The 27,438-nt window shown below is 37.9% G+C and overlaps 1 protein-coding gene across 4 annotated transcripts in view; it reads right to left on the reverse strand.

Moving 5' to 3' along the window:
* Nucleotides 1–2,249: 2,249 nt before the first annotated feature.
* Nucleotides 2,250–27,438, reverse strand: part of VIPR2 (vasoactive intestinal peptide receptor 2) — a 61,986-nt gene continuing 36,797 nt past the window's right edge. The window contains exons 5-13 of one of the 4 annotated variants that reach the window (XM_062568849.1): nt 26,808–26,905; nt 23,495–23,636; nt 21,184–21,334; nt 20,142–20,202; nt 18,820–18,889; nt 13,308–13,399; nt 9,144–9,273; nt 9,016–9,057; nt 2,250–8,121 (exon numbers count right to left, since the gene is read on the reverse strand). In XM_062568849.1, the coding sequence (XP_062424833.1) occupies nt 7,948–8,121; nt 9,016–9,057; nt 9,144–9,273; nt 13,308–13,399; nt 18,820–18,889; nt 20,142–20,202; nt 21,184–21,334; nt 23,495–23,636; nt 26,808–26,905 (960 nt within the window). In that variant the 3' untranslated portion in view covers nt 2,250–7,947. The remainder of the gene's footprint in view (nt 8,122–9,015; nt 9,058–9,143; nt 9,274–13,307; nt 13,400–18,819; nt 18,890–20,141; nt 20,203–21,183; nt 21,335–23,494; nt 23,637–26,807; nt 26,906–27,438) is intronic. The other 3 variants (XM_062568846.1, XM_062568847.1, XM_062568848.1) reach the window with 3 other exon arrangements.

The raw sequence follows: 27,438 nt of genomic DNA on the forward strand, positions 1-27,438 counted from the left end.
AATTACATAGAAATGATCTGGGCCTAAATGAGGAGAAGTCAGTATTGCCTATACCCTGCCTAGGACAAGTAAAAAGAGCTGTGGCCCAAACAAGGTACACCTTGAGCTTGTAAAGGTTTAAATTTTTTTTTTTTTTTTCTTTAAACTTGGGAAAAAATTTTAATTTCGTATGTTAAGATTCCATTCAAGTATCTGAACTGATAAGTTATTGTCCTGTTCCAAGAAACAGTATTTTATATTCTTTCTAGTCAAAACTATGAAAATGATTCTTTAAAGATGTATTTTTGAGGGAACCAATATTTTTCCTCGTGCTTTTATTGTTGAGCAATAGGGTCAAGTTAAGTGTTTTTTAACAGAGGCCATATGGTTTAGGCACTTATCTGAATAACAGAAGCTAGAATCTGCAGGAATGATTAAATTGTCTAATTCATCACCTGACTAAGACAAAATTATTCTCTACAGTACAATTTTCTATAGTATTTAGATTAGTTTTTAATTCTGAAACTGCTTCTCGTGAATGCTGCTCAGCATAACAAAGTGTCTCCTAATAGTCAGGCTCCATCACGAATTACGTCTTTCTAGACTTGCTCACTGCTTCCTTCGTTATCTGCAGAGTATTTTTTCCTCATGGCACGGAGACGGGCAGCCCGAGCCCCAGGCGCTCTTTAGGAGCAGGTGAAGAACGTAAGCGGGAAGCCGGGGACACGCGGTGGCCGGGCGCCTTGCTAAAACCTTTCCCAAGAGAAAGCCCGGGCTTGCGTTGAGAAGCGATCTCAACCACCACGGCACAAGCTCGGGAATACGGGAGGATTTTGACCTAAAGCACTGCTCTTCGTTTTAGTCTTTTTTGTCTCCCAAACTCAGTGCTCGTATTTAATTGGTACACGTTTTTAACCCAGGGCACTGATGATATTCTTTAAGATACCAACTTAATGGCATCTTAAATGTAAGGTTTCCTTAAACGTAAGGAAACCTTTTCTGGAGGCCTGACAGGACTCCAGCCTTCCAGGGAAGCCCGCTGGGGCCGTGGCCAGCGCTGATGGGATCCCACCCAGCCGCTTTGCTCCCCGGCAGCTGGCTCTCCGGGGGCGCTCAGGCTCTTCAGCCCAGCGGTGTCAAGGTGACCTCTTCTAGGGACCGTCCAGTCAGCAACGGGAGAGGACACCTGCATGTGGGCGCTGACGGGCTTCGCAGTCATGTTCAGCCCCTGTGACGGGCTCCTACACGCCGGCATCGCTCAGCGGGCCAGAGGACCCCTCCTGGCGGCATAACTTCTGGGACAAGCACAGACACGGGCAGAAAGGGGCGGATTCGCCGGGGCCGTGAGGGACGGCAGAACGGCTCTCCACCACGCCTTTCCACCACGCCTTTCCACCACGCCTTTCCACCACGCCTTTCCACCACGCCTTTCCACCACGCCTTTCCGCGCCTGCCCCGAGGCAGGAGCAGCCTCGGCCCTTCGTTTTCCGTGCAGTAACGTTCAGCTTCCATTACGCCGCCGAGGAGCCCGGAGCTGCCGAGGCAAGGGGCCTTTCCCTGCTGCCGGAGTTTTGAAAATGGGCTTCCGAGTGTATTTAGTGTTCCGAAAAATGTAGATATAGACATAAGAATAGCTAGATATCTTTTAGGGAAGAAATACATGATGAATGGTGTTCCCTCTCCAGAAAAGGCTTCATAGCCTTCCTTTCTTTCAGCTTCACCACACTGTACTTCCGAAAGATACCGGGACAAACACTTTTAAGCAAGATATAGTATCTCAAAAAACTACCAACCAGCCGGGTGTTTACGTAGAGGGCATGCAGGATCACCTGGATCTATCTATTGGTGTGTCCTTCTTGTACCCCTGTAAACTTACCTAAGTTGCATTAAGCCATGCATTCCTCAGTAGAATAGCTCAGGTAAGGGGCCAGTTTTCTTTAAATGTAAATCTTACAGCTCTTAATTAGAAAGTGAAATATTTAAACGTAGCCACATCCTTCAGCATGGTCCTGACCCACTGAATCGGTGAGAAAACAGTATCAGTTTTCTGAAAAATAAACAACGCAGGTTCTGTGCAAAACCTTTAAATTTGTTTTCTCTCATTCCTCTTCAGTCCACTACAGTCTTATTAATTACTATTATCACTAACAGTATGAAGATATAAATGCTTGTTTGTTTGCAGTTTTATATACAACACACCACAGAGAAGTCTGTTACGGATGTGACATTAAAACGAAACAGAAAAAGAACAAAAGAGCAAAACCAAAGGATAGGCGTACTGGATTACAGTACGAAAAGCAAGTCTATTTACACACGTTAATCTATACAACATCATAGTCTGTACATTTTGTAGAAAATTATCACATTCATTTGCATCATCTTAAATTTTTACTGTATTTGACAGAAAAAAAAAATTATCAATAAAGATGACAAAAGAGAATTTCAAACCAATACTCATAGTAATGCTCCAGAAAAAAGTTGCAGCATATGATATGAACTTACTACAGAGCTTGGGAAATAAAGTAGTTTAGGGCATTTTGGTCACTGGTTTAGCTGACAACAGAAACGTCACTGGTTTTGAACTAGCTAGATACTGTTTGCAGTGGCAAAACCAGGTTCAGCACTGAGCTGCTAAAGCGTGCCGCAGAGTGCTGCTTTTCGGTGCTCCTCCCGGCACACACGGCAGAGTCCGCGGCTGCTCCAGCCCTCCTCGCTTGATAAACGCCACGGCGCCGTACCTGCACCTCTGCTGATCGGTTATGCCAGGGCACTACTGACCGCCCAAAGCTCATATAGGCACTCATGGTAGTGTAAAGGTACTTTTATTCTAGTAACGCTGTTTGCTGTATCACTGTGCACAGGCATTAGTTGTTCCAACAACACCCATTACACCCATAGTAGCTTTTTCTGCAGGTTACTTGCCAGGTTACTTTGCTTATTGAACATGTTTGGTTTTCATTGGAGATATGTGAAAAAAAAATCTGTATAAAGTAAATTCAAAACAAAAAAAAGTTTTAAAACTCACAAAAACAGGAAGGAAAGAATGGAAATGATCATCTCAGTCCCTAAGCTTAGAGACACTTGCACTCAGAAATGCCTTACTTCACTAGCAGCCCCAGACTGCCGGGGTTGCTGCTGCTCTCCAGCAACTGCTTTCCTCATCATCATTTTAAAGGCAGAGGAAAGCTCGTCTGGGGCATACCCTGACGCGAAGAAGCTGCTGCGGAGTGGAGCAGGCAGTCTCCTCCCGGACACCAGGAAGCTTCCTCATGCCTTTGTCACCTTGTGCCACCACCGAGCGTCTGCTGCTGCAGTACACTTCCAACGCAGCGCTGCCCGCAGCACCGATCACATCACCATGCTGTGAAAGGAAGGGAATGAGAGTCCAGACTCCTAAGCCAACGTATTACAAAAATATATGAGTTCAGATGGCAGAAAAATACTGTTAATAATCTTGCTGCATGTCATTTGCCAGTCCCTGGTCAGCAGTTAAAATGACCAGGAGAGCTGCAAGTGGCGCGAGACACGTGGTCGATGGGGTATGTCATACTGACGAGGGAGCGACTGCAGCTCTGTGTCTGTTGTGGCCAAAGCCATTACAATGGAAGAGGGCACAGGAGGGAACCAGGAAAAATAGTTGCGAAAACACCTTGCAGTAAGAATTTCAGAAATCTGACATCTTTAGTTTCTCAGAGAGGGAATCAACATGTGACTTTAACAGCAGGAAACTTCATATAAGGAAGATGTCTCATACCGAAGAGCACTTTAGTTTAGCAGATGATCCTTCTACCAAAGACAAAAAAAAAAAAAAAAAAAAAAAAAACCTAACACCCAACCCAAAGCAAGAAACAACTGCTATAAACTGAATCCAGACAAATCCAAACAAGAAATAAGGCAACAGGGTTTACCATGGAAGGCCTGGGACACCCTACTGAACGAACTTTACTGCCTGCATTTTAAATTATCCTGCATGTTTTGCTTCAGGATAACTTTGGACAATCCAAATTATTGCCTTAAAAAGGGGATATCTGGGCATCATTTATCAGCCAGACACCTAACGGACTCCTCTGGCCATAAACTCCACCACAGAGATTAATCTTACTTAATTTTAGATAGAAAGTGAGAAGTCTAAGTACTAGCTAGCTATCCTGGGCTCCTTTTATAAAATAGATGTTTTGAGAGGATGATTCAGTTTACCTACCTTAGATGCCCCTCTGAAAATGGGATGAATCATCTTAACCTACAGACTATTTCTCTGTGATGACTATGGAAGGTGCATTGAAGAGTCCATAGCTCAAAAGCAGACATCTAAGTTTTAGGTGCCTAAATTAGGTGCAAGTGAATTTCACCAGTTTATTAAGCATCTAGCTGAAATTGATTCTGCAGAGGAAAATTTAAGTCAACTAATGGAAAAATATGTATGTTTAGGTTCTGGTCAACATTAGCAACTGGAGAGTAATCTGTCGCAATGTCTCCCGCAGGCATCAGGAGGACACAGTGCTGATAAAAACCACTCACAACGAATGGTGCTGCCCGGAGGCTGAAGGGAAGTGAAGCACTCCGATTACCACACTGTAAGAGTGAAGCCTATTACTGCTCTTGTCCAGGAATCCTACAGCACAGACGATGTTCTACTGGCTTTTCAGTGGGAGCAAAAACCTAGGTTTCCTGCCTTGAAGACTTTACAACCCAGTTTTGACCTTGACAACCAAAGGGAGAAAGATTGTAGAGGAATAAAAAAGGTGAGAAACAGTATGTGAAGGGCCCTTGGGGAAAGGATGTGACCTGCCTTGCTGCCTTCACCTCCTCCCTTGACACACCAAGAACTAAGGGAAAGCGGTGCTCAAGGATGCCAAAGGGCTAAATGATGCTTTCTTGCACTGTCTCTTTGACTGTTAGAGTCACTACAGCACAATACAAGACAGTTTATCGCCACAGTGAGGTGCAAAATGTAATGAGAAACAAAGCCAGGAAAAACTATCCTGTGTGTTGGAAAAATGCAAAATACTGCTCAAGTGCTAGATTCATCAAACTGATTTGCATTTTTTGCATACATTTTAATATGATGTGTGTCTGTGTGCAAAAGCAGCTGAAAGTCAAACAGGTCTCATGATGATGGGGTTGATGCTGGAACCTTTTATAAAATTCTTTGGAGATCAGAATTTTCTGGGAGTGAAAACTGATGAGCACCATGCCTTCTGGGCCTTACCGAAGCATTACGAAGTAAAGCTCTCTGAGACAGCATGTCTCTCATGTTGTCTATATTTAGATTCTATGATTTTTAATAGAGGGATAAGTCTTTACAAATTACCACACTTTTCACTGGCTTGAAAGAAAAGCATACGAAGCCTCTTTCTCCCTCGCACGTCATTCTTCACTTGCCCATGCAGGCACTAAAAATGCAGGTTATTTGAAAAATCAGTGATCCCAGTTTTGGTCTACCACTGATGCAACTTCATTGTCGCATACAGCACTACTTGTTGCACCTTAAAATGTATTCCCTCGTTTACAATTTACTGTTTTATAATCCAGAAATCATTAAAATGCAGATTTTTCTCTCTGCTCATCTAATTAAAGCAAAGATTATTTTCTCTAGGATACACAATGAATTCTGAACACGTAATTGGTGATGCATCATGCAGAACAGGCTGATGGAACTGATTGCTTTAAACTTCTGTTTCTACACCACGATTCTGTTTGTTTCAGCTCACTTGCAGAACCTCCCTTGAATACAAAGATGAGTCCATTTGAACGCTTGTCAAGTGTGCCTTTCCACTTTTGGGTTTCAGGGGAAAAAAATAAATTCAGCATTTGAGAACTATTGTTGCATATATCCAGATATGATCTCATTTTCAGAAAGCTGAGCAGTCCAAACGACATGAGAAGCCTGAAGTGCACAGATATATTTAATTTAGGAATACCAATAACCCCTCAAAAGCTCCAACATGTCTTTACATATTTGCAGTCAAGAGTTTGCTGTTAAGGTTGTTCAGAGATCCAGGAGAAATACTAAAGGTCAGCAGTGGTTTCTGGGTCTAAAGTCTTTGGGAATATTTAGTATATAAAGTTTAAACACAGGTGTACGGTCCTATCTTTAAACCCCACTGGGCAGGCTAGTTCACTCCAGTATCTCATAGTTACTTCACCAAGTGACAGTAAAAAATACTTGGAATAACTGCAGGTGACCAAGAGCTGCCTTAATGTCAGATTTGCCAAGTAAGAATTAAATGATTATTTAATGCAAATGATACCTATTACATTAAGGCTATTGTCACGTAATATAGATAAAGTTACTGATTCTGTACTACTCATGTGATCATTACGGCATTTTCTATCTTTGGTTTTACCGAACTTTGTATCACTCCAGGATCATCTCATTAAAATAAATGGTGTTTGGCTGATAAACAGGTAAAGTAAAACAGACTAAGAGGTGCACGGATACGCTGATAGCTGCCTAAAACATCCCTAATACTGGCAGTATTTTCAGGAATGTACATGTGTGCCTGCCAAAGGATCCTCCTTGCTGCCATGCTCCCCTGTTCCTGGAAACGTTAGGGGCTTTATACTCTGCTAGCTCCGTACAATCTGTTATCTGAAATATTAGGGCAATTCTCTTTATGGATCTAGGGTGCTCATGTAAATATGTATTATTCACACTTACTATTTAGAGTGGACATGGTCAACTGTGACATGAGAAGTAAACGTAACTGGATTTATTTCTTTTAAGATTGCAAATGTTCTTTGTATATTTATAAGACCTTGTCAGTTCTATGTCTTTTTTTTTAAAGTGACTACATAAGAGGCTTGATGATGCTGAAAATTCTTGCAATTTATGCCTTTTACGGTAATTTTTAGGGATTATGTCTATTTTTTTTTGCTGGAATCATGTTCATTACTTAATTTTAAATCAGCTCAGACACAAAACAGAATTAAGCTAAAATATTTACATTATTCCTTAAATGGGTGTTGTAACTTTATTGAAATATTCTCTCTTTTAACTATCAAAGATATAGTCCTAAAGACACATTTTAATGAAAATATTATATGGAAACAATATTTTCAGTGGGTAATAGGCTAGCCAAGGCTGTTTATTCTATGTCAGATTGTTCTAGTGATAAAGAACCTCTTCAGAAATTGTTTAATATAAGATCAACACAAATCTCTGGCACTTTAAACAGAGGAGTACAACTGGTGACTGCAATAGTGCTATTGGCAAATGGTGATATTTCAATCATAACTATTACAGTAGGCTTTTCTAAATGGACTGCAAAGATAGCCCTACTTTCTGCACCAAAACCTAAAAAAACGGCACTTTCGGGGGGGATAGTATGAGAAGAATCAAGCTCTGTAGGAAGTCATCTCTGAATTGAATGAGGATTTATACAACTAGCCAAGAAGTTTTTTTCTCCCTCCGTACAAATAATATTAACGATTCCCTGGATTACTACACTATATTCCCACTGTGGTTAATTATAGCCTTACATTTCTTTATTTTGCTTTGTTTTCCATAATTAGTACCTGTACTAGGTACTAATTGTAGTATACCCTTAAGGAAAGGAATGGTACTTTAGGTATAAATAAAGTGCAAGGAATTTGCTTGCTTCCCATCTAAACTTTCATATGTATCAAAACAGTCTGCACTGATGAGGGTACCGTTCAACTTATAGACAGATTTAAGGTGAAAGGAACCGCTATAGCAAATCATTTTTTAAATAATTATGGCTAGTAAATGACAAGAGAATATCAGAACTAATATGAATGGCATAAAAAAAAAAAAAAAGCATAAAGCATCCATGGGGCAGGTGTCTCTGTTATTACCTGGTTGGCTGCACAAACCAATTTCCCAAATATCAATATGTAGAAAAGCAAAGCATTAAACTGTACATTTTAGAAAATACCACATCAAGTTGTGTAAGGAATGATATATCCCACAGTTTTTTGTTTCTTCTTTTGGGGGACCTAGCTGATTTATATCATGGTGGTCTCCGTCTGCATAAAAGACTGAGCTCTTGAATGCCGATGGAGCTGAGAAACGCTTTCAGATCCGTTTCGAGAAATCGAAGAGCTGTGGAGTCTGTAATCTCTGCCTGCTGTCTGCTTCCAGCACAGACTCCGCCATTTCCTTTTCAGCTCCCCTTGCACCTACGTTTAAAAGAAAATGCGTATGAATTGAAAACATTTTTCTCACATGAGTAACGTTTCCACATTTATTGGCTGTCAAGTGGGGACCCCTGAGGAATAATTTCTAACCAGTCTTTACAAAGATTATAAAATTGAGGCAAAGACTGCATCTACATCGTATCAGAAGAAACTCCAGGGACACTCTCAAAATCAGATTTGAAGCATTTGTACTGAAACAGAGGCTACTGGTAGATAGCTATTAATCATAAGTATTTGAAGCACAGAATCAAATGATTAGCCCAAAAATCAGGCATCCCACAAATATCAAAGGCCAGACAGGCAATCCAAACACCTGATTTCAATCTCCTATGCAAGCAGATGCCTTCTTTAGGTAGATTCCTTCTGTCAGACACTGTATAAAGTATTTTCTACTTTAAAAAAGTGGCTGACATCAACAGGAATTCCTTCCTTCTTTCACATTCAAGGTTAGGAAAGTTGCTCTACGCTGAACATTTATGAGAATCTGCTGCTGTTCTAGGGGTGAGATTCAGAAGATTACCCTTAAACATTTACAAAATGGTGTTTACAGTTTTGGATAAATTTTTAGACCTGTTGCATCTCGGTTGCACAATTCATTTGATTGTAACAGGGCTAGAATTAGCCTATACTAAATAACAGAAGACACACTTACTGACATGCCCACAGTTTGCAATGAATTAGATTTCATATAGCTCTTAACTCTCCACCTAAATACTCTGATTTCTCCTGTTGCATGAACACTGCCACATATATATTCTATGAACTGGACTGCAAACAGCTTTTAAAACAACTTCATGACACATAGAGTAGTCATAAAGGCACTGTAATATTTATTGAAAACAAAATTACATTCTCAATAGGAAAGCGGAGACTTACTTCACTGTTCAAAAAGCAATACAGGACTGCAACAATCAACCCCTGGAACCAGACAACATTCATTAGTCAGTACACAGTAGTAATCTGAGCCAGTAAAACTTTTTGTGAAGAAAAGCTTTAGAACCTACCTGAAAAGATCCCAAACACAACTCAAAAATTATTTTATAGTTATTGGAACTGCGGTCAGGAAACAGAGCAAATACTGTGTAGTGAACTCCAAATAAGGGAATAAGCAACAACGTGGATTTTGCAAGTCTCCTAAGTAATTAAAACAGAAAAAGATGGGGTTTAATGATAAGCTCATTTCATTAAGGTAAGTACCTGATGCAATGTTGTTTAGATAAACCATACATGACTTCAGATTTATAAACAGTCTCATATATACCAAAAATTGTTTTCCTGTCAAGCCTGCTACGAGATCAGCCAGAGAGTAGCCCTACAGATTAATATAATTCCTTGTTACACTTGTTCTTGCTGATCTAGCCCTATCCCCAAAGCTGCAGGGCCTCTCTAAACCAAAAGACCTTTTCTTCAGCTGCCCTCTGGACAGGAGCAGGGTGTGGGACTGGCGCTCTGCTATGTATCCTTGACACTAAGCCAGGTCCCAGCCTGTTCTCATGTCACTCTTTTTCGGGGATGGGGGAGCAAATTGTGATATTCCACAGGGCTACGCTCTACAGAGCGTCACTAGCTGTGATCAGGTCTTTTAGGATACAACTATAGAGGGATCAGAGTAGAAAGATAGAAAGGTTTCCTTCCTGCAAAATCATACAATAGTTCCTTTTCATGTAAGGTACAATCTCTGTCTTGAAGTTATTACACTAATGTTCATGTCCTCAAGGTTGCACTTGGGTGGCTAGCCTGTACATTTCATATACACAGTGTGTAAGCCACATCTACATCATGCCATCAACAATAATATCAGCTATGAGATTTTCATCAGTAATTTTAGATTTACTCCTAAATCCTAAAAGTTTGTAACTATAGTGATGGTATTAAGCATTAATTTGAAATTTCGATTATGAAATACAATTTAGCACAAGTTAGGGAAAAGATAACGTTAAATTATTAAGCAGAACAATTTTGACAAATTGCCTGGGGAACTACTGAAAAGACGGATTGCTAATTATCCCTTATTTGTCACTCATTTCACTTTAATAACATCAGTTTTATGCATTATACGGGGCCAATCATGCATATTACAGATGTCTGATATTACATAAAATTCAAGAAATTATCATGTTGAGTCCCATAATTCATCAGGTCTTGATGAATGTAAGTTGATTCAACAATGAAAGGAAGCTGCTTTGAAGCAACCTACGTTAACACAAAAATCATGGTATTTCAAATAATTTTATTTTTTCTGTGTCCTTGGGGCCATCCTCTGCTCATAATGTCTCAGAAGCTGCATTTGCTTATGTGGAAATAATCATTTCTGACAGCAAAGTTTCTCAAGAATAGTAAAACCCTCACAGCTAAAGGCGGTATTAGCATGTGAAGAAATAGGGTTTCCTTGGCAAAAGAAATTCACTGTAAAAATCTACAGCTGGAGGAGATGATGAGGGCAGCATATTTCCTGGTTTCCCAAGTAAAACAGAAAATGGATTTTTTTTTCCAGCTTAATCCCTCCCATTGTGAAAGTAAAATGAGGAACAAAATGTATGGAACCAGATACAAGCAGATGGGAGAGAGGAAGAAAAGAAAAATGGTGACTTGCATGAGTATTATTCATTTTAGTCTCATATTTCACTTTCTTGTTTTAACAATTTTTGACTAGCTGACGTTAAAATACTGCACTTACATTTTAATCAGGAAAAGAGCCAGACAAAAATAGCCTTCTTCTTCTTCTTCCATTTTTTTTTTAAGAAAGTGCATTTGCATTTTGAAAAATGAACCTTCTGATCTTTAATTTGCTCAGCAGAAGCAGTATTTCTTGAGGAGGTTAATATACTATTCTCATGAGTATCTGCTAAACATCATACAATTCAAACTTAATCAGGTAATCAAATGCTAAAAACGAAGAATTTAGAGCGCTGAACAGTGAAGAATAAATTTTCTAACATTGAACATTTTTATACTATGAAGCTTGACAGCAAACCATGGAAATTGATGTGCCTGATATGAAGGGAACACCTCATTTTCATCAAATACACAAATACTGCAGGGAAACAAAGAAAAATTTCTGTCACTTAAACTTCAGCAGATTTCCTGCCTGTCTTGCCTAGCCTGTTAGATACTATGCTAAATAATAACTTACTGACTGCGTAATTTCATCTGGGTTGATTTTATTCTCCCACATAGTCAAATAATTCAAAGAGCAAACACAAAAGAAATCATGCATCTCTTTGAAGCCCAACCCTATGTCAACCTGGTGGTACCCTCTTTTCATTGATGACTCAAAATCCTTCACTTTTTGATTACATAGCAAGTTATCTGTCTATAAGTGGACTTACAATGGGATTAGGAAAAGACAATGTGTGGCTTCCAAGGAATGAATATTTAATGCAGATGCGTCCAGCATGCTTGCACCTTTGTGCTGAAGTCATCCCTCACTCTGAGCCCCTTCATTCCCTCTTCCAGTGGTACAGCAGCTCCCATGAGCTTAAATGCACACCAAAAGCTTAAATGCCCACGGGGTGTACAGAACATTAACAGGTCACAAAGGTAGTAACTTAGTGTGAATGCCCCCCACATCTCTGGACACATCAGGCTTCCAGAAATGCATGCAGTTCTTACATGCGTCACTGGACTTACTAGGTTCACTTCATTGATAGGATAGTCAGAATATGCAGATATAGTTGCCCATCTCCAGCCTGGATGACTGGTAAGTTAAAGATCAGGGCCTAACATGTTAGCACAACAAAGCTGGAAAGTCTGCAATTTTTAATCTACTACACTATGTTTCAAAGACCCAGTACATTCTATTAATGTAAGTACAGCTCCACTAAAATTTACTTTGAGATAAATCAGTAGACTAGTACAACAGTATTTGTAAACCAAAGCCACTTTGAAGCAATTTAACTGAACAGTGTAAAATCATTCCTTGATGCTGCTTAAGGGCTGGTAGAAGATTTATGGTTGATTTTTACAAATACTACAGAATGTTTCATTTTTCATCTGTGGACACGGTAAGTCAAGTCTCATAATCTGCCCTAGTCCTCAACTGTCTTAAGAGCCCTGGGATGTAATAACACAGCATCAAATGTGTCATGTTGTTTCAAAAATATGTAGGATTCTAGTTGTCCTCAGTTTAAAGATTTTTTTTTATTCTAGGACACCATGTTTCGTCTGCTTTTACGAAGGGAATTCAGTATTTTTTAAATGAGGAAAAGAGGTGTTATCAGGGAGCCCATTTTCAAAGGTCCCCGCAGTGCATTGTTTTGAATTTTCAGTGTTCATGGTAGTCTTGTCATTTATGTGTTATTTTAAAATCCTAAAGTGTACAACATAGTGTCTACACCTGGGCTTTAAAATAAGATGTAGTACAACAGAGACTTGATTCTAGATTGTAGTATGCAGCAGCTATTACAATAAATGATCATAAGCAACATGATAATATAAAAAGGAAAAAATTCAATTTAGCAATGTGTTTAAATTCCAGCCCTCTCCCCGATATTCACTGATGATGAAACTTTGCAGATAATGGATATTGATTTAATGGTCAAGCCAAAAACCATCAAAAAATGAAAGTCCAAAAAGAAAACAAGTTTATCTATAGCTGAAACTCTTATTTTTATCTGGCAAGATAATATAAGATGCTATTTTAGATCAACATAAAGCATATTTTACTTGGAAATAAACCCATTCCTTTGATGTCTTTTTTATTTTTTCAGGGCTAGCTTCCTTTCGGACCTTAAAATAAATGCAAATACTACAACCAAAGGGGTTCAAAAAAGAAAAAACAAAAATTTTGTTTTTAAGGAGATTGTAGCAAAGCACTTTGACCTTGAAACTGGTTTTGTGTTGAAATGAAATATTTAAACTTTTTTAAAAAAGATACTCCTTCCATATTTTGCATCAACAAACTCATTGTATTCAACTCAATTTCAAAAATAGCTTGTTGGTCTTCATGAATTGCTTATTTTTCACTGAATTTACTGTTTGATAAAATTTATGTTCATCTTTATTTCAGCAAATTGTTAAAATCTTTATTAAATCACATCTAAAAACAGATGCTTTGGAATTAAATGTAATTACAGTTATCATACCAATTGTTGGCAGCAGGTTTCAGCAGGGTAAATCTTATAGAGATTATTTTGGTTCTGTATATAATGTCTAAAAATACGACTCACTTGTACTGTGACTGGTCATTTCCTCCAACATCAGGAGATCTTAATTTCTGCAGTAAGATTCTTATAATACTAATGAAAAGTATAAAATTCACCTGCAAAAAAAAATATATAGTGATTTCTAACTTCTCAATAGAATATGCAGCACAGGGAAATGTTAATCAGGCAGACTAACCAACTTGCCAGCGAGCTTTGTGTACTTGCCAGAATACATTAAGCTTTACATTGTCAAAGCTATTGTCTGTTTTCTGCCTCACTAATAGCTACATCCACTGTACCTCTGCATGGCCCCAAGTGCTAGTCTGCCTGACAAGAGCCTTTGAAAGTCCCAATTGTCAGCAATCCCCTTTTCCCAAATCTCAGTTGCAGACAGGATTCCTGGCATGATGAGATATTGGACATGAATTGGTGCATGGTACTAAACTCTTGCGTGGATTCACCACTAGAAGCCCAACGAATAATGCAAGTTCTGTTTATAGTTTTGACTCTCTCTGACCCCTCATTCTGACTTTTAGTATTTTATCTCTGGATTAGCAGAGAGAAGATTTGTTGCACAGGTGATCTGTCCACTCCCATCAAGCATGGAGAGGGTCTTTCCCATGTGCTTCTCTGCCTTTCTCAGGTAATGATGCAGACATTAGCTCTGAAGCATCTGAATCCTGGCAATCTAAAATTTTATTCTCATATAGCAGCCCTCTGAGATAGAAAAATACTATTACAATCTTATTTCATAGATAAGGATTGGAGATACTTGGATAAACAAGGCATCACTTTGGAGTTATGATTAGATCCTGATCAGTCTAGGAAATTCAACTCTGAAACTCAGGAGATCTCAAATCTGATTCCCATAATATCCCCACCTTTGGCTTTTGGCACCTTGTAATCACCAGGTACTCTGGTGTTGGCTTGTTTTCTGTGGTCTGTAAAGTACTCTGCACATTAAAAATGGTGTGTAATATTAAGGTGATGAAACATTCTGAATCCATTACATCTTCCCAGCAACAACGTGAGCTAACTAAAAACAGGACTACATAAACAGCTGCAGTAAATACATGTGTTTTAGAAGAAATCCATCTAAGAAAATATTTCTGTCACTATGAGAATAAATATTATATATTTTTTAACCAAACCTGATCCCAGAGCTCAAAATCGGGAGGCTAGGTATCTATCCAGAAAGTGCTAGCCTCACTGCTATAGATCTTCAGTTTCTCTCTGCCTTGATTTATTGCTGTAACTTTGTTCAATCTTAAAAACTTGGCTGTAAGCTCTCCAAGTTGAATGGCCTACTGTGTCTTCTCTAAAATACCCAGTACAGTCTGTGGTGTGAATAAGTTATGATCGTAACAACTGCACCTTCCTCTGTATTTATTATTTTCTTTAGAGAAAGATGGGTGATGGGAAGCAACAGTGACTGACAGTGATTAAATTAAAAATCAGGAAAAATAAAATTTTTTTTGTTTTGAAAAAAAGATAAAAACAAAACATTAGAAAATACCAGCCTTCACTGAAGTGAACACATGATTTGCAAGTAGATGGTGAATCTGAAGTTTTACTTTCTGTATGTCTCCCCAAGAAGTAATTTGTAGAAGTCAGTATTCTTTCTGATGGTGTTGTATCTACAATCTTATTTATCATAGCAGAGTAAACAGATCAAGTGATAAACATTTAGCAGGGTACATACACTAGAGCTGCTATCAGTGGGCAAGCAGAGAACTTCCATTCCACCGTATATTTTTTAGACACAAAGCAGGACAAGGAAAAATCTTTACTCTATATTTGCACAGGGGCTGGCAGAATAGCTTCTTGCTCTTGAGAGCCCCCCCACATAGTTTCTACTGTAATAGAGTTACGTTGTCATCCTTTTGGTTTCTGAGGCATCAACTCAAACAACACTAGACTCAAGTGACTCATACTGGACTGTCATTCATGTATTACATTTAAGTCTGTTTTAAAACAAGTCTATTTTTCTCTTTAAGCACAACCTCATATTAATGAAAAACATGCATTATTCTTGGAGTGTGTAAGTAACATTCCTTGGCATGACTGAGCTTGTAAATCCAGCCAGAGGATACTGTGTGTTAGGATCTGAAGGTGGAAACTGCCACTGAATTACTACAGTAGAGCAAATAAACTTCTGTAGGATTTTAATATAAGATATTATTGATCGTTTGTTAAAATCCTTTATATACCTGATTTGGAATAATATATTTCAGCAAAATACGAAACAAGCAGTGTCCTGGGATTTTACTTTTAGCTCTTCAGTCCCATAAAAGCCTTTGAGCATAATTTCTTTAAATGGAATAGAATATGTATATTGTTGCATGAAATATAAGAACACTAAAATGAGAAAAAAGTGTGAATGCAGAGAAACTGCAAGACCAAGAGAAAGTTAAAACAAATGATGGCTCTTAAGTGGAATAGTGTTAAGAAGCTGGTAATGTATTCTTTTACTAGTCAACTTGTTCTGAGAATAAATTTTTGAGTCCAAACATGTTGCCTAAGGAATTATCATTTAAATTGTCTTCATGTTGCTTCTTTCTTGCTCTTTAATCACTTATACTAGCTGCATTGTGAAATAACAAGATGAACATTTCAGTTACTTCAATGTAACAAAAGTACAGTTTCCACCTGACCACCTCACTTCGCCCTAAATGACAGCAGTTTATTTAAGTGTAGTTACAAAGAAGGCAGCTGTGGAAGCATTTGTCAAATGGAGATTACAGGTGATACTCCAAAGCAAGTGTTTGGAATAGTATACCTCCAATTAAAAAACTCTGAAGTGTGTAAAGCACGAAGCATGGAAGCTTATCAAATCACTTTTCTCAGGCCAAAATTGTTCATAGAAGATGTCAGAGAAGGCCTCTGATGCACTGAGTTAACTGAAGCCATTCCCACTTCGAGAAGTGACTTCAGAAATTGCTCTGTCAGTGCTATTTTCTGTTTGATAATAACCTTTTAGATAATACAATCCTCTAACCTGCTAAAATGTTTGGAAGTAATACAGAAATTGATGGAAGAGAGTGCATATGGCATGAAGACTGACTGGACTTCCTGTTAAATCTAATGCAGTTAAACCACTGTTCCTTAAAAATCTCCACTTTATTTCCTCCTACTTTCAACAGTATATTCACAACATCATCCTCAAAAAAAAAGCTCAAGTCCACCTCTTTTTTTCGTTTGTTTTGCAGTCTTCCTCTTGCTCTTAAAAGATTTTCAGTATCACTCTTACTCCAGGCTTTGCATAAGATAGCATTTCCATAGCATTTCTCAATTTATGTGTTCTACTTTCCTTCATTTTTCTGAAATGTAGCTTCTTTCAGAGTTTTCCTATGTTCACTTTCTCACTGAGTGCTTACAATAGGTCTTTGTCCTTCCTAATGCTGAAGCCATTTGTTAGAGCTGATTGTCCTTGTCACCACCTTCTGCAACATCTCTGGTCCTACTATATTCGCTAGAATAGACTGAAGGCACTGTGCAAGTGAGTATGATGGAGGTACATCACATATTTATACAGAGACAATATGACTCTTTCTCAACTCCTATCCAAATGACTTGCAATGATCTATTTTCATTGTCAAATATCAGGCAGCATGGAGCTCATTATTCCCAGACTGAATCTTCAGATTTATTTTTTCTAGAAGAATACATTATCATTATCACTGTGTATATGTATTGAAAATTATTTTCTCATGAATGCAGTATTTTTTAATTACGAATGCTCAATTTAATGAGACATTTCACTGGCTGGCTACTCTCATTCTATGGATGTATATTCTACTTTGCACAGCAGTATACTTGCATGGTGTCCCAAATGCCACAATGAGTGTAATGATTATAGCCCGATGCTCCAAAAAGCTACATTAACTAGATAGGCAACTTACAGATTTATCATTGCTTTACATAACCACCTGCACTTCTGAATTCTCCTTTCACAGCTTAACTTTCCAAATGCAAAATATAGTTGATCAAACAGCTGAGGAATCATATAATCCGACAAGTAAGTGATTTGATATGCAGCAAAGGCTGCAGAATCCCTTGGCCATCTTTTGTCGCTCTCAACCCTAGAATATCCTGCTGAAGAGAAAAAACACCTCTGGAAGCAGAGATGCAGAGAGCAGATCCTAAACATGTGCAGCTGGAAATCCATAAAAGGTCATTTGCAAAACACTTTGCTATGTCTAACAATGCCATTAGATTAAACCAGAAATAGAACCAGGAAAAAAAAAAAGAACATGGCTTTTCTTCGACTGACCTCAGAGTGTGGTTCTGGTCCATGTTTTGATACAATGGACTTATGCTGACTGATCTCTACTACATTTTCTTAACTCCCAGTCCATTTCCCAGTCTTTGCTAAGATCCAGCTGGAATTCAAGTCTGCCAGTGAGCAGACTGTCTCCATGTCTAGGACTTCTTTGGAGAAGCGCTGCTTCCCAGCACACAAGTCTACTAGATAGCTGTTGAAATTGAAGATCCAGAGAACAGACTTAAACCTTTCTGTAAACACCAGGTGGTTGCTTTGCTTTCATCATTTATCATATTTTCTTCATTCTGGACTATTCCACATTCCAGCTCCTTTAGGGGTATGTCCACTTTTCATGCTGTAGTTCTGTTACATGCCCCTTTCTTCATAAAATAAAACACTTTTCCTGTGAGTGCCTCATCTTGTGTCAGTTCATACATATGCCATATCCTACCCTACTCTCTCTTTAAGCTTTGTGGAATTCACTCTGACAAAGATTATATGAAGTTCTTTCCAAATCATTTTCAGCACAATTTTTATGCAAGCACATAGTAAAATGCAAGCTAAAGTATAAGTGCTGGGCTGACCTGGACTCTCTTGAGATCCTGTGTAACCTAATAATGCACAAACATTTCTAAATGACTAAAGTGTACAAAGACCAGAGCAAATGTATCTAAAATGCATTAATTTGTATTGTGACTACTTCGACAAATGGACATATAACCATAAGGTATTATGTTCAATGTTAAGTACACAATTATCACAATGAACAGGAATTTTATTATGCTACTCTAGTGATTCTGCTAAGTTCCACACAGAAAAACCCCAATCAAACATGCTCAAAGGTTGAAAATATTTCATGTTCAATATATATTTCAGAAGCTTATCAATTAAAGAAGAATCTACACAGCTATAATTTTTTATGATTGCAATAATATCAGATTCTCAATTGCACGGCTATCTGTTTACAAGCAAAATCAAATCTTCAATTCATTGGAAAATGTAATCAGATTTTTGCTTCGCTAAGGCAGGGGAGATTTTTAAGAAAAAACAACTTACAAATAAAAGCAACTGTTCATTTAATAGGAGGCAGATAAATTTTGAAGTCAACAAATTTTAATAGCCTTGGCATCTCTTTAAAATTTCTCCTACAGTGTAATTTCTTTTCATTAAAATAGAACTCTTTCCTGTCTGAAACTAGCAGTAAAGAATAATGGTTATATGCACTGCACAGTGCAGAACTGATGTTTAATTCATGCTTCAAAGTTTACTTACTATAATAGAAATTAAAATTGGTATTCGTATAACCCACCAGGGACCACCATGCTCATTTGTATCCCAGCAACTATAAAAAACAAAAGTGAAAATGATGTTAACATTAATTTCATCTAGCAAGCAAAACCTATGAAGAGAAGTATTTTGGATATACAAGTCAAAATGCACTAAAATAATGCCTATATTTCACCATTTCTTTTTTTCCTGCTTTTATTTTTTACATCTGTGGTTTTAATATGCATATTCAAATCAGCTAAAGCACCAGGCACAGGAGGCTAGCAATAAAAATAACGGGGGACATTGCCCCTTAGGGTCTCTAAGTTTAGTTTCACTTTGTGTCAAGGCACTTTTCCAAAAAGCACTTAACAACAGCCTCTGGAAAGCAGGAAAATATAAAGCAACTGACAGATAGAATTAAAATGACATAATTTCCTTGTGGGGTATTTAGGTTATGGATGGCTGGAACTGGCTTAGGAAAATGTGAGGCTGAACCTGAAACGTTGTCTGAAAAATTGGAAATTTAATTTTCACTGCAGGCTAAGTAATTCTAGCCTGAACATTCTGAGAATAAACGCTCTGAATGATTAACCTTAAACAAGAGCAATAACTTCAGAGTTCTTCTAATTGTTTAGTAATAGCAAAACAGAAAAGAGTCATTTAAATGTTAGAGGTCTTGCAAAGAAAACGTAAAAATTACGCAGGTTTTTCAATTTAACTGCAGAACCAAATAACTGAAAAATATTAGTCAGACCTCCCAAAAAAGAATGTGAAAATTGTTTGTTCCACTAACCCTTCTGTCCCATTCCTCAGTGCCAGCAGGTGCAGTGAGTCTGACCTTCCCGCAGTGTTACCTGAGCTCCTCTCCTTGTGCCAAGAATAGCTAGGCCTTGCTCTCTTCAGTCACACTGTTACCTGAACCTGCACTGCTTTAATATGTTTACTTTACACTGCTTCACTTATGTGAACGTAATATATCCAAAGATTTCTAGATTTCAATCCTTCGAGTTGCCAGTTCGCAAGTTAAGATGCCAGTAGTCTACCTGTGGACTTCAAGGAGGAGCATTAGTCAGAATGTCTCTCTGCCACTTCCTCCTCTTAAAAGTTCCCAAATAAATAGCATGCAGAAACTTCATGCTGAAGGGATTTTAAACAATTGTCCCTTGAGTGTCACATCTGTAAGATTTCAGCTTTCCTGTATTTATCTCCTTTAGAACAGCAAACTACCTTTCTGTGAACGGCACCATATCCTTGCCTCTTATCCAAGGTAAGGCTTGTACTGGTACAGTTCGGGACTTCAGGCTTTCCATTTCCCACCTACTTACCCGGTGTCCTCCAAAATGATTCGTGTCACTGTCCATGTAATAATGAATATGGTAGGAATTCCTAAAAAAACAAAGAGGTTTAGGGGAAGATTATAAATAAGTAAGTTCAGCCTGCTTGTAACCATTAATTTCCCAAATATACAGTACATAGTAAAGTGTATAATGGAGTGAGAGGCCCAGCTGATCAGTCACTCAGCACTAGCACTGTCTTACTAACATATACTGCAAGAAAGTGGGTTCATTTCTTATAAAAATGCAGCTGTAATCTCTAAACAGACAAAGCAGGTGTCTTTCTTGGTTTCTTTCTTAGGTTTCTTTCAAGTGACCTATAGGGAGATACTATACCCATACCCGTTCCCAATTAAATAGACTACAATATAAAACTGAAGGGTAAATCATTCAGCGTGGAGACATTCACACACACTGGTTTATTCCTGAAAAGCCTAAATGCTGTTTTATCACCACTTATTCCTGGAAGCTTTAAATTGCTCCATATATATAGGTCGCTGCACTGTCTGTAGATCGAAAGAATACGTGTATTTAAAAACAGATGGAAAATATTTAATGAGCTTTTCAACAAAGGCAAGTGGCACAGCATAGCCTGTGTCTATACACCTGAACTTTCTTTCTCCTCCCAAATTAGGACAGCAGGAATCATACGAATCATGCTTTGGGTGGTAGTCCCTGAACCATCCTGTCCCCTGAACTTCCCCCAGGCAATATCAAGGAGTGCAAATTGGCACAGGTGAGAACCACGCCAAGGAATATGCAAACAGGTAGGTGACCGCAGGCCCTGGCTGGCTATGGGCTTAGCAGTAACCTGGGGGACGAGCATGGAAATTTTGTACCTGCTCTCCCCCATGCTGCAGTGGCCGTACCTATGGTGGAGAGGCTGACTGAGGAACTAAAGAGTCTGAGGAGTCGCTCCATTGACCACAGTCCTCTAATAGAAACAGCATCATTACTTTGGTTGAAACACTGAACTTAACTAATACATAGGTAAAGAAAAAAGAGCGTTATTGGAAGGTATTTAAGTTCTTACCCCATCCAATCAGCAGATAGACTGTGAAATGTCTGTTGGGGGAGAATATTAGCACAAGAAGGATGTGGAGGTAAAGTCCTTCAACTAAGAGCCAGTAAAAGTTTGCCATAACACCATACTGAAAAAATACCAAAATAGCCTTGCAGCCCACCTGAAATGTGAGAACAGGGATGAAACTTGTTGCAAGAAAAATGCTGTATTATTTTGTTAGTAATATTTCCTGTAAGTTTTAACTCTCCACATAATGCTTTTAAACCAGGTCCAGTAGCAAAAGTTTTTCTTCAGCTAACCATACAAGCAAATTGGTACATTTGAATGAGTATGGTATATAATTATTACAGAAGTTTTAGATGGAGTAAATTAACTTAGAAAGTTTCAAAATATCACAGCATAAATATTCTAAAAGGTGCTGCTTTCAATAAATGCACACACTTGCAATAGCTGGTTAATGAATGGCTATTAGATTAAATCATCAGCTGTTAAATGGCTAATAAAAAAAATCCAGCTGTTTAATTTTTTCAAAATTGTACTCCGAGCTTCAGAACATATTAAAATCAACGAAGAAATTGCTTTCTGAATTAATAAAGACCAAAAAAGCAAACAATGAAAAATCTAGCTTTGTATCATGAATATCCCAAGCAAACTTAGAAGTTGAGTGGACTTTTAAAAATGATGTTTTCCCTTTAGAAAATGCTCTAGTGCTTCTTAATTAATAAGACAACACACACATATATGACAAACTGAAGTCCCAGCATAATCATAGTCTGTATGCTGCTCTGCAGAATGAATTTTCAGAAGTCTGTGCTGCTGATGTTCCACAGTGCTGGCTGCTGCTACTTTGGTACTTCCCAGGAGGAGTTTGTAGGTGAGAACTGAACATAAAAATGTTTCTGCTGACACTGCCACTGACACCGAGAAATGTGGTGATATGGTGAATGCAACCTAGTGAGTTAAATATTATACAGTGATTTCTCCTAGTTTCTAACTGCTTTACTCTATCCCTTGTTCTAAAACACTTTGTACCTCCGCTGCTTCTGTTAAAAACCCAAGTATCCCAAATGCCTAGCTCGGTATCTTACTCATTTAGTGATCGATTCCTTTGTCTAAACAAAGGTATCTACTACCGTGTCAGACGTCTTAAGGTACCCCTGACTCCAGCTGCCTGGCCAGAAGGGCATGGGTCTCCCACTCAGCCCCATGTGGATATTTTGGATATCTCAGGGCATCCCATGTAGCATTACATGCATATATTCAGGCAACTAAGTAAGACCCAAAACCTTGAATTCATTTTACCTAATTTTAGCTGTCTAAAGCAAAGTTTCTGGTCCAAGCTAGCCACCCACTAGCTAGCTAGCTTCTCCTACAGTTTGTGAAGAGAGGACAGGCATGTCCAGAGAGAGTCTTAAAATAGATGAGATAAGCTGCCCCCTGGAAAAGACTATGTCTCTCCCAGTGAGAAAGACAGAAGTCCAGAGAAGCAGCTTAATTCAGTCATCCTGTTCAGTGACTAACTAATCTTGCCGCAGGACTCTGAAGGGATATCCATTGCAGAGCGGCAACAGGCCAGGAACTTTAACAGGGGAAAATTAAATATTTCAAAAATGACAATTGAAACTTGTTTTGATGCTTAATCAGATCAACACTTAATGCCTAAAATTTTGTATTCCCTCTTAAGTTCCAATAAACATTTATCACATATGCTCCTCTGTATTATATTTTTGACTTACACACCTGCACCAAAATATTTTCCCTCCCTGTTTCCCATGCAGTTAAACCTGTATCAGGTCTATTTCCAGATGCTGAATAGTGAAGGTATCTGTCCTTAAAGTCAGCCAGAATTACGAATCTCTGGCATTCAGATTCAGGACCTAGTTGCATCCTATTTTAAATGGGGTGCTTTTAAGAATCTGCGCCTGCAACAGAGTTGTGCAGTGCACACACAGGCTGAAGGGGCAAATCCTCCATGCTGCCAGGTACCAGAAGGGGGATCCAGCCAATGCAGGACAAAGCAGCTTTACTGAGCTGGTCATCCCCCAAGTAACGCATCAGAAATTAGCCAACAGGCCAAAAACCGACAAATTCAAACAAGGTCCTATCAGGCTGCAGGCAAGAATAACTGGAGAATAAAGGAAATTGCAGAATTTACCCCTGGTAGTCCAAATGCCTGCTTTGGACCTACAGATCCAGTCATTATATTCTCTACAGAATGCTCTACTCTGATGGCTTGGTATTCCTATATATTCAAAAGGATCAGGGAGGAAAATGTAGTGAGGTAACAGTATTAAACCAGGTAGCAAAAGAGGTTTATTACCCATGAGGTTTGATCCTCTGGACAGTGAGCTGTGTTGGAGCTGGAATAGAGAATATCATCCTTGACTAAAACAGAGATTGCTCTTAGAATGAAAGAGAGGAACAGGTTCAGATGGATGTAGTTCCGAGTACAATGAAGTTTTCTAAGAAGAGATTTAAAAATAGGCATTTTAGATTTAAAGACAGAAAGCCTCTTGAATAGACTTCTACTACTCTCTGTCTTTCTTAGTGATATGAACCTTGAGTAAGCACCTATCTTCTCCTCCTCTGCATATTGTTAGCTGTCTTGCTGTTTTCTTTTATTACTATCATTATTTTCTGACTAAAATATACAAATAAAGCATCTTTGACTCCTTTTCAGTATCACAGACCAAAAGATCCTAATAGCGTTTTCCCACATTTCATTCGTTTTTTTCTTCCAGATAAAATCTTGATTAACTTGGATGTGTTTCAGACATGCTCCCACATTACTTTCTGGTTTATATTTTTACTCCTTTAATTCTTGCATGTTCCTATATAATGGCTTTTCATGCTATGATGTGAATATGTGATATGTGATAACAATTAGAGAATGCTTGTAAAACATTAGATAGCATATCCTTTTTGTCCAGTGAGATATAAAACTCCTCTTCTTTTGTCCAGCAGCCATGTGAAAGTCTGACAAAAAATGAGGAATTTACTGTTCCAAGTGAATAAGCTCTAAGGGGAAGCGATCTAGCACTTGAGGGTCTTTCACTTAAAAGACATTCCTTTCAGAATCTCCCCATTTAACACAGATATGTTATAGCAAATTTCCAGAAACCAAATTGCTGCGAGGTTTTTTTGGTCAAAATCAGCACCTTGAACTGCACCTGAAAGTAAGTCAGAAGCCAGGGCATTTTAGTGAGTATGATAAACCAATGGAAGATGAAGATGCAATAGGATGTTATGGCTAGTTGTGTTCTGTGCAGTGTCAGCTTCCAAGTAGTCTTCAGATGTAAATTTGTACTGAAAAACACTGAGTAACCAATCCGAAACTACAAATGCAAGGCTAATCGCAGTGAGTGCAGCATTTCCAGCCAAGCAATGCTAGGAAATAATAGAAAATAATAGACTTATATCTAATAGATCCAATAGGAAATAATAGATCCATTTTGCTAGTCTCCAGTTTACAAAGGACATACTATCAGGCTGAAATTAAAGCAGTTAAAACTCCAGTTATTTCTGTGGCCATGCAAGTCCTTTCCTGAATCAGGTTCTGTAAAAAAACAGACGTATCATTATTATGTTACACAGCATCACATGCTTCTATAGAATTCAGAGACATATGCAACAGAGGTATGGGACCAAAATATTTTTCTTCAGCAATTAATTTAGAGTTTAGTACCTTGTCACATTCAGTAGTTGAAATAATAAATGTTGGATCTATAAAAGGCCATCATATCAACATTTGGAGGTACTGTCTTTTTATTCAGGGTTATGTATAATGATAAATGTTGCTCTTTAACAGTGACACAAAAACTATTACCCTTTTATCTTTGGTAAGACTATGCCTTATCTTTGATAAGACTAAGAAAACTACCATTGAAGAAATGTTTACAGGAAGCTGATGTACATGAGAGCAAGCATCTAATAGAAATGTTGAAGATCTGTGTTTTTCTCCTTGCTAAGATACACATATTAAAGAAACTGACATTTTCTTTGGAAGGCTTTGTTATATAGGAGCACTCCCAAAGGAACTATAGTAAGAGCTGTGCACACACATAGCATTTTGTATTCACTTCTACTGTTGATACAGTTGAACTTGTACCATTGCTTCAGCTGTGGCCTTCACAGTAAGTGTCTCCTTGTTACCTGCTTGGGAAACTACATACTGGCCAGGGTATTTGAAAGCTAATTTGCGTTTCTAATTTAGCTTACAATGTTAGGAGGCTAATGCTCCTAAACTCCCTGTATACTTAACAGAGAGAAACAATCCTTATAATCTCCCACAGAAAAGTCTGTCTTTCCGCTGACTCAGCTGAAGGATTGGGAAGATCAGGTTCTCATTTGGGTATTTAAATTGTGTCTAAAGTTGTAAGACTTGAGTACATCTTTGAAATTTTCAATCACCTTTTGAACAGTTATTAAGAATACATTTATCAAGACATTTGTTATAAAACTGTAAAGAGGTTTGATATAAGTCTGTATATACACTAGCTGGTTGCCAGAAAAATGAATATATGTCTTATTCTCAGCAAATGAGTGACTGGTGATGGACAACAGTCAGTTGTCTATGATATACCTACTACCTTAGATGTGGTTGTGTTTTAGCAGTTTTGCCTGTAAGTTTTTGCTGGGATAAAAAAGATTACCATGAATCATTCTATTCACTCTTTTTAAAGATATCCCCAAAAATAATCATGGGTCATGTATCTGCTCTGAATATTTAATTATTGAGACAGTTCAACGGCACTCTCAATCGTTTACAGAATAAGCCATAGGAATAGTTTATCAAAGGATTGATGCTCTGACAAACAACATGCAACTCCTTACTACCACTATTCCTGTTATTATTCCTACTATTTACATGTACTTCTTTTGTAGCAAACCCAGGTGATGCATTTTCTTTATTTTCTTAGTAACTGGTGGAGAGTGGGACAAGAAATTTGTGCGAGGTTTATGATGGAGAATATATTGGCTATTCTAATTAGATAGGTAGAAATGAAACATAAAGGCATGAAGTTGGAGAGACTGAGAACTCTGATACTGATAATACTGTTTAACCCTTTCTTTTAGCAGTAAGGGTCTGCTTTTAGTCTCAGATAACTACTGGAATCTTTGGCAACATCAAAACAAACAGTGCCTTTCCTAGTACCACTTAACCAAAACTTTGCACATTCAGCACTTTCCTTCAGCACAATCATCCATATCTTTACAACCCCACCCAGAAAAATTAGTGATTACCTTCAATTATACTACTCCTCGAGACCACTCAGAAGTACAGACATCGCTGTCCACTTGTCCAGCATTAAAACCAGCTTCCTACTCATTTTCAAGAGCAATTCAAGGTGTTGATTTTGATAATCAAGACAAAAATGATTTATTTAATCCATTCCAAAATTACTATTCTTTTTTTTATATAGGTTGTAATGTCTGTACATTTGTAAAGTGCTTTGAATTTTTTTAATACAACCGGTACTAGCAAAAATCAAGTTACCATTACATTACTGTCACCTATTTAATTTAGCAAAGTATAAACCCAACGCATTTTCTAAATACCTGAGTAATCAGTTATCAGACAATTGTTAAAACTATCTTATCATTATTCTTATTTACTCATGAAAAATACATACCTGAAAAGACAAAGAATTATACTTCCTGTTGTAAGAGCGATCAGAGATACACTGTGTCCAAGGGTATAAATTGCTTTCACCCTTATATAAAAGTTGACCTGCACAGAAAAAAATATATACAGAGGCCATTTACTATACATAAAACTGACTGTAAAATGATATCATTTTACATTAAATCTGAAGACTAGAAGTCACATATCACATTATTTTATTCTGTTGCGCTACACAACATGTGGATAATGTGTAATATCTTTAATATATTTTTGAATTACAACATCTCAAGCCAATTGACCCTAGTAGAAAATTCAGCCTCAGAACCTCGAAACTTAGACACACAAGCTGATATAGTTTCAGCTGATTATCCCAGGTTGATGAGGTCAACATAAGTATGAGATTCATGAACTTCCATAAATATTATCAAACTGGGAAGGAGGAGTCACTCTTTGAAAGAATGGATAATCTCTGAAAGAGATAATCTCTCAGTCCTTCTACTCCAGTGTACTCAGTAATGCATTTATATATAAGTTTAAATCTAAAGACATGTTTAAGTCCCTCTAATTTCCTATTTCATATGTTCAAATATTTCATTAAATTTTGACCCAAACAACACTTCATATCTTTAGTAAAATTA

This window comes from Rhea pennata, chromosome 2, assembly GCF_028389875.1.
Source record: "Rhea pennata isolate bPtePen1 chromosome 2, bPtePen1.pri, whole genome shotgun sequence".
In the NCBI taxonomy this organism is placed as follows: Eukaryota; Metazoa; Chordata; class Aves; order Rheiformes; family Rheidae; genus Rhea; species Rhea pennata.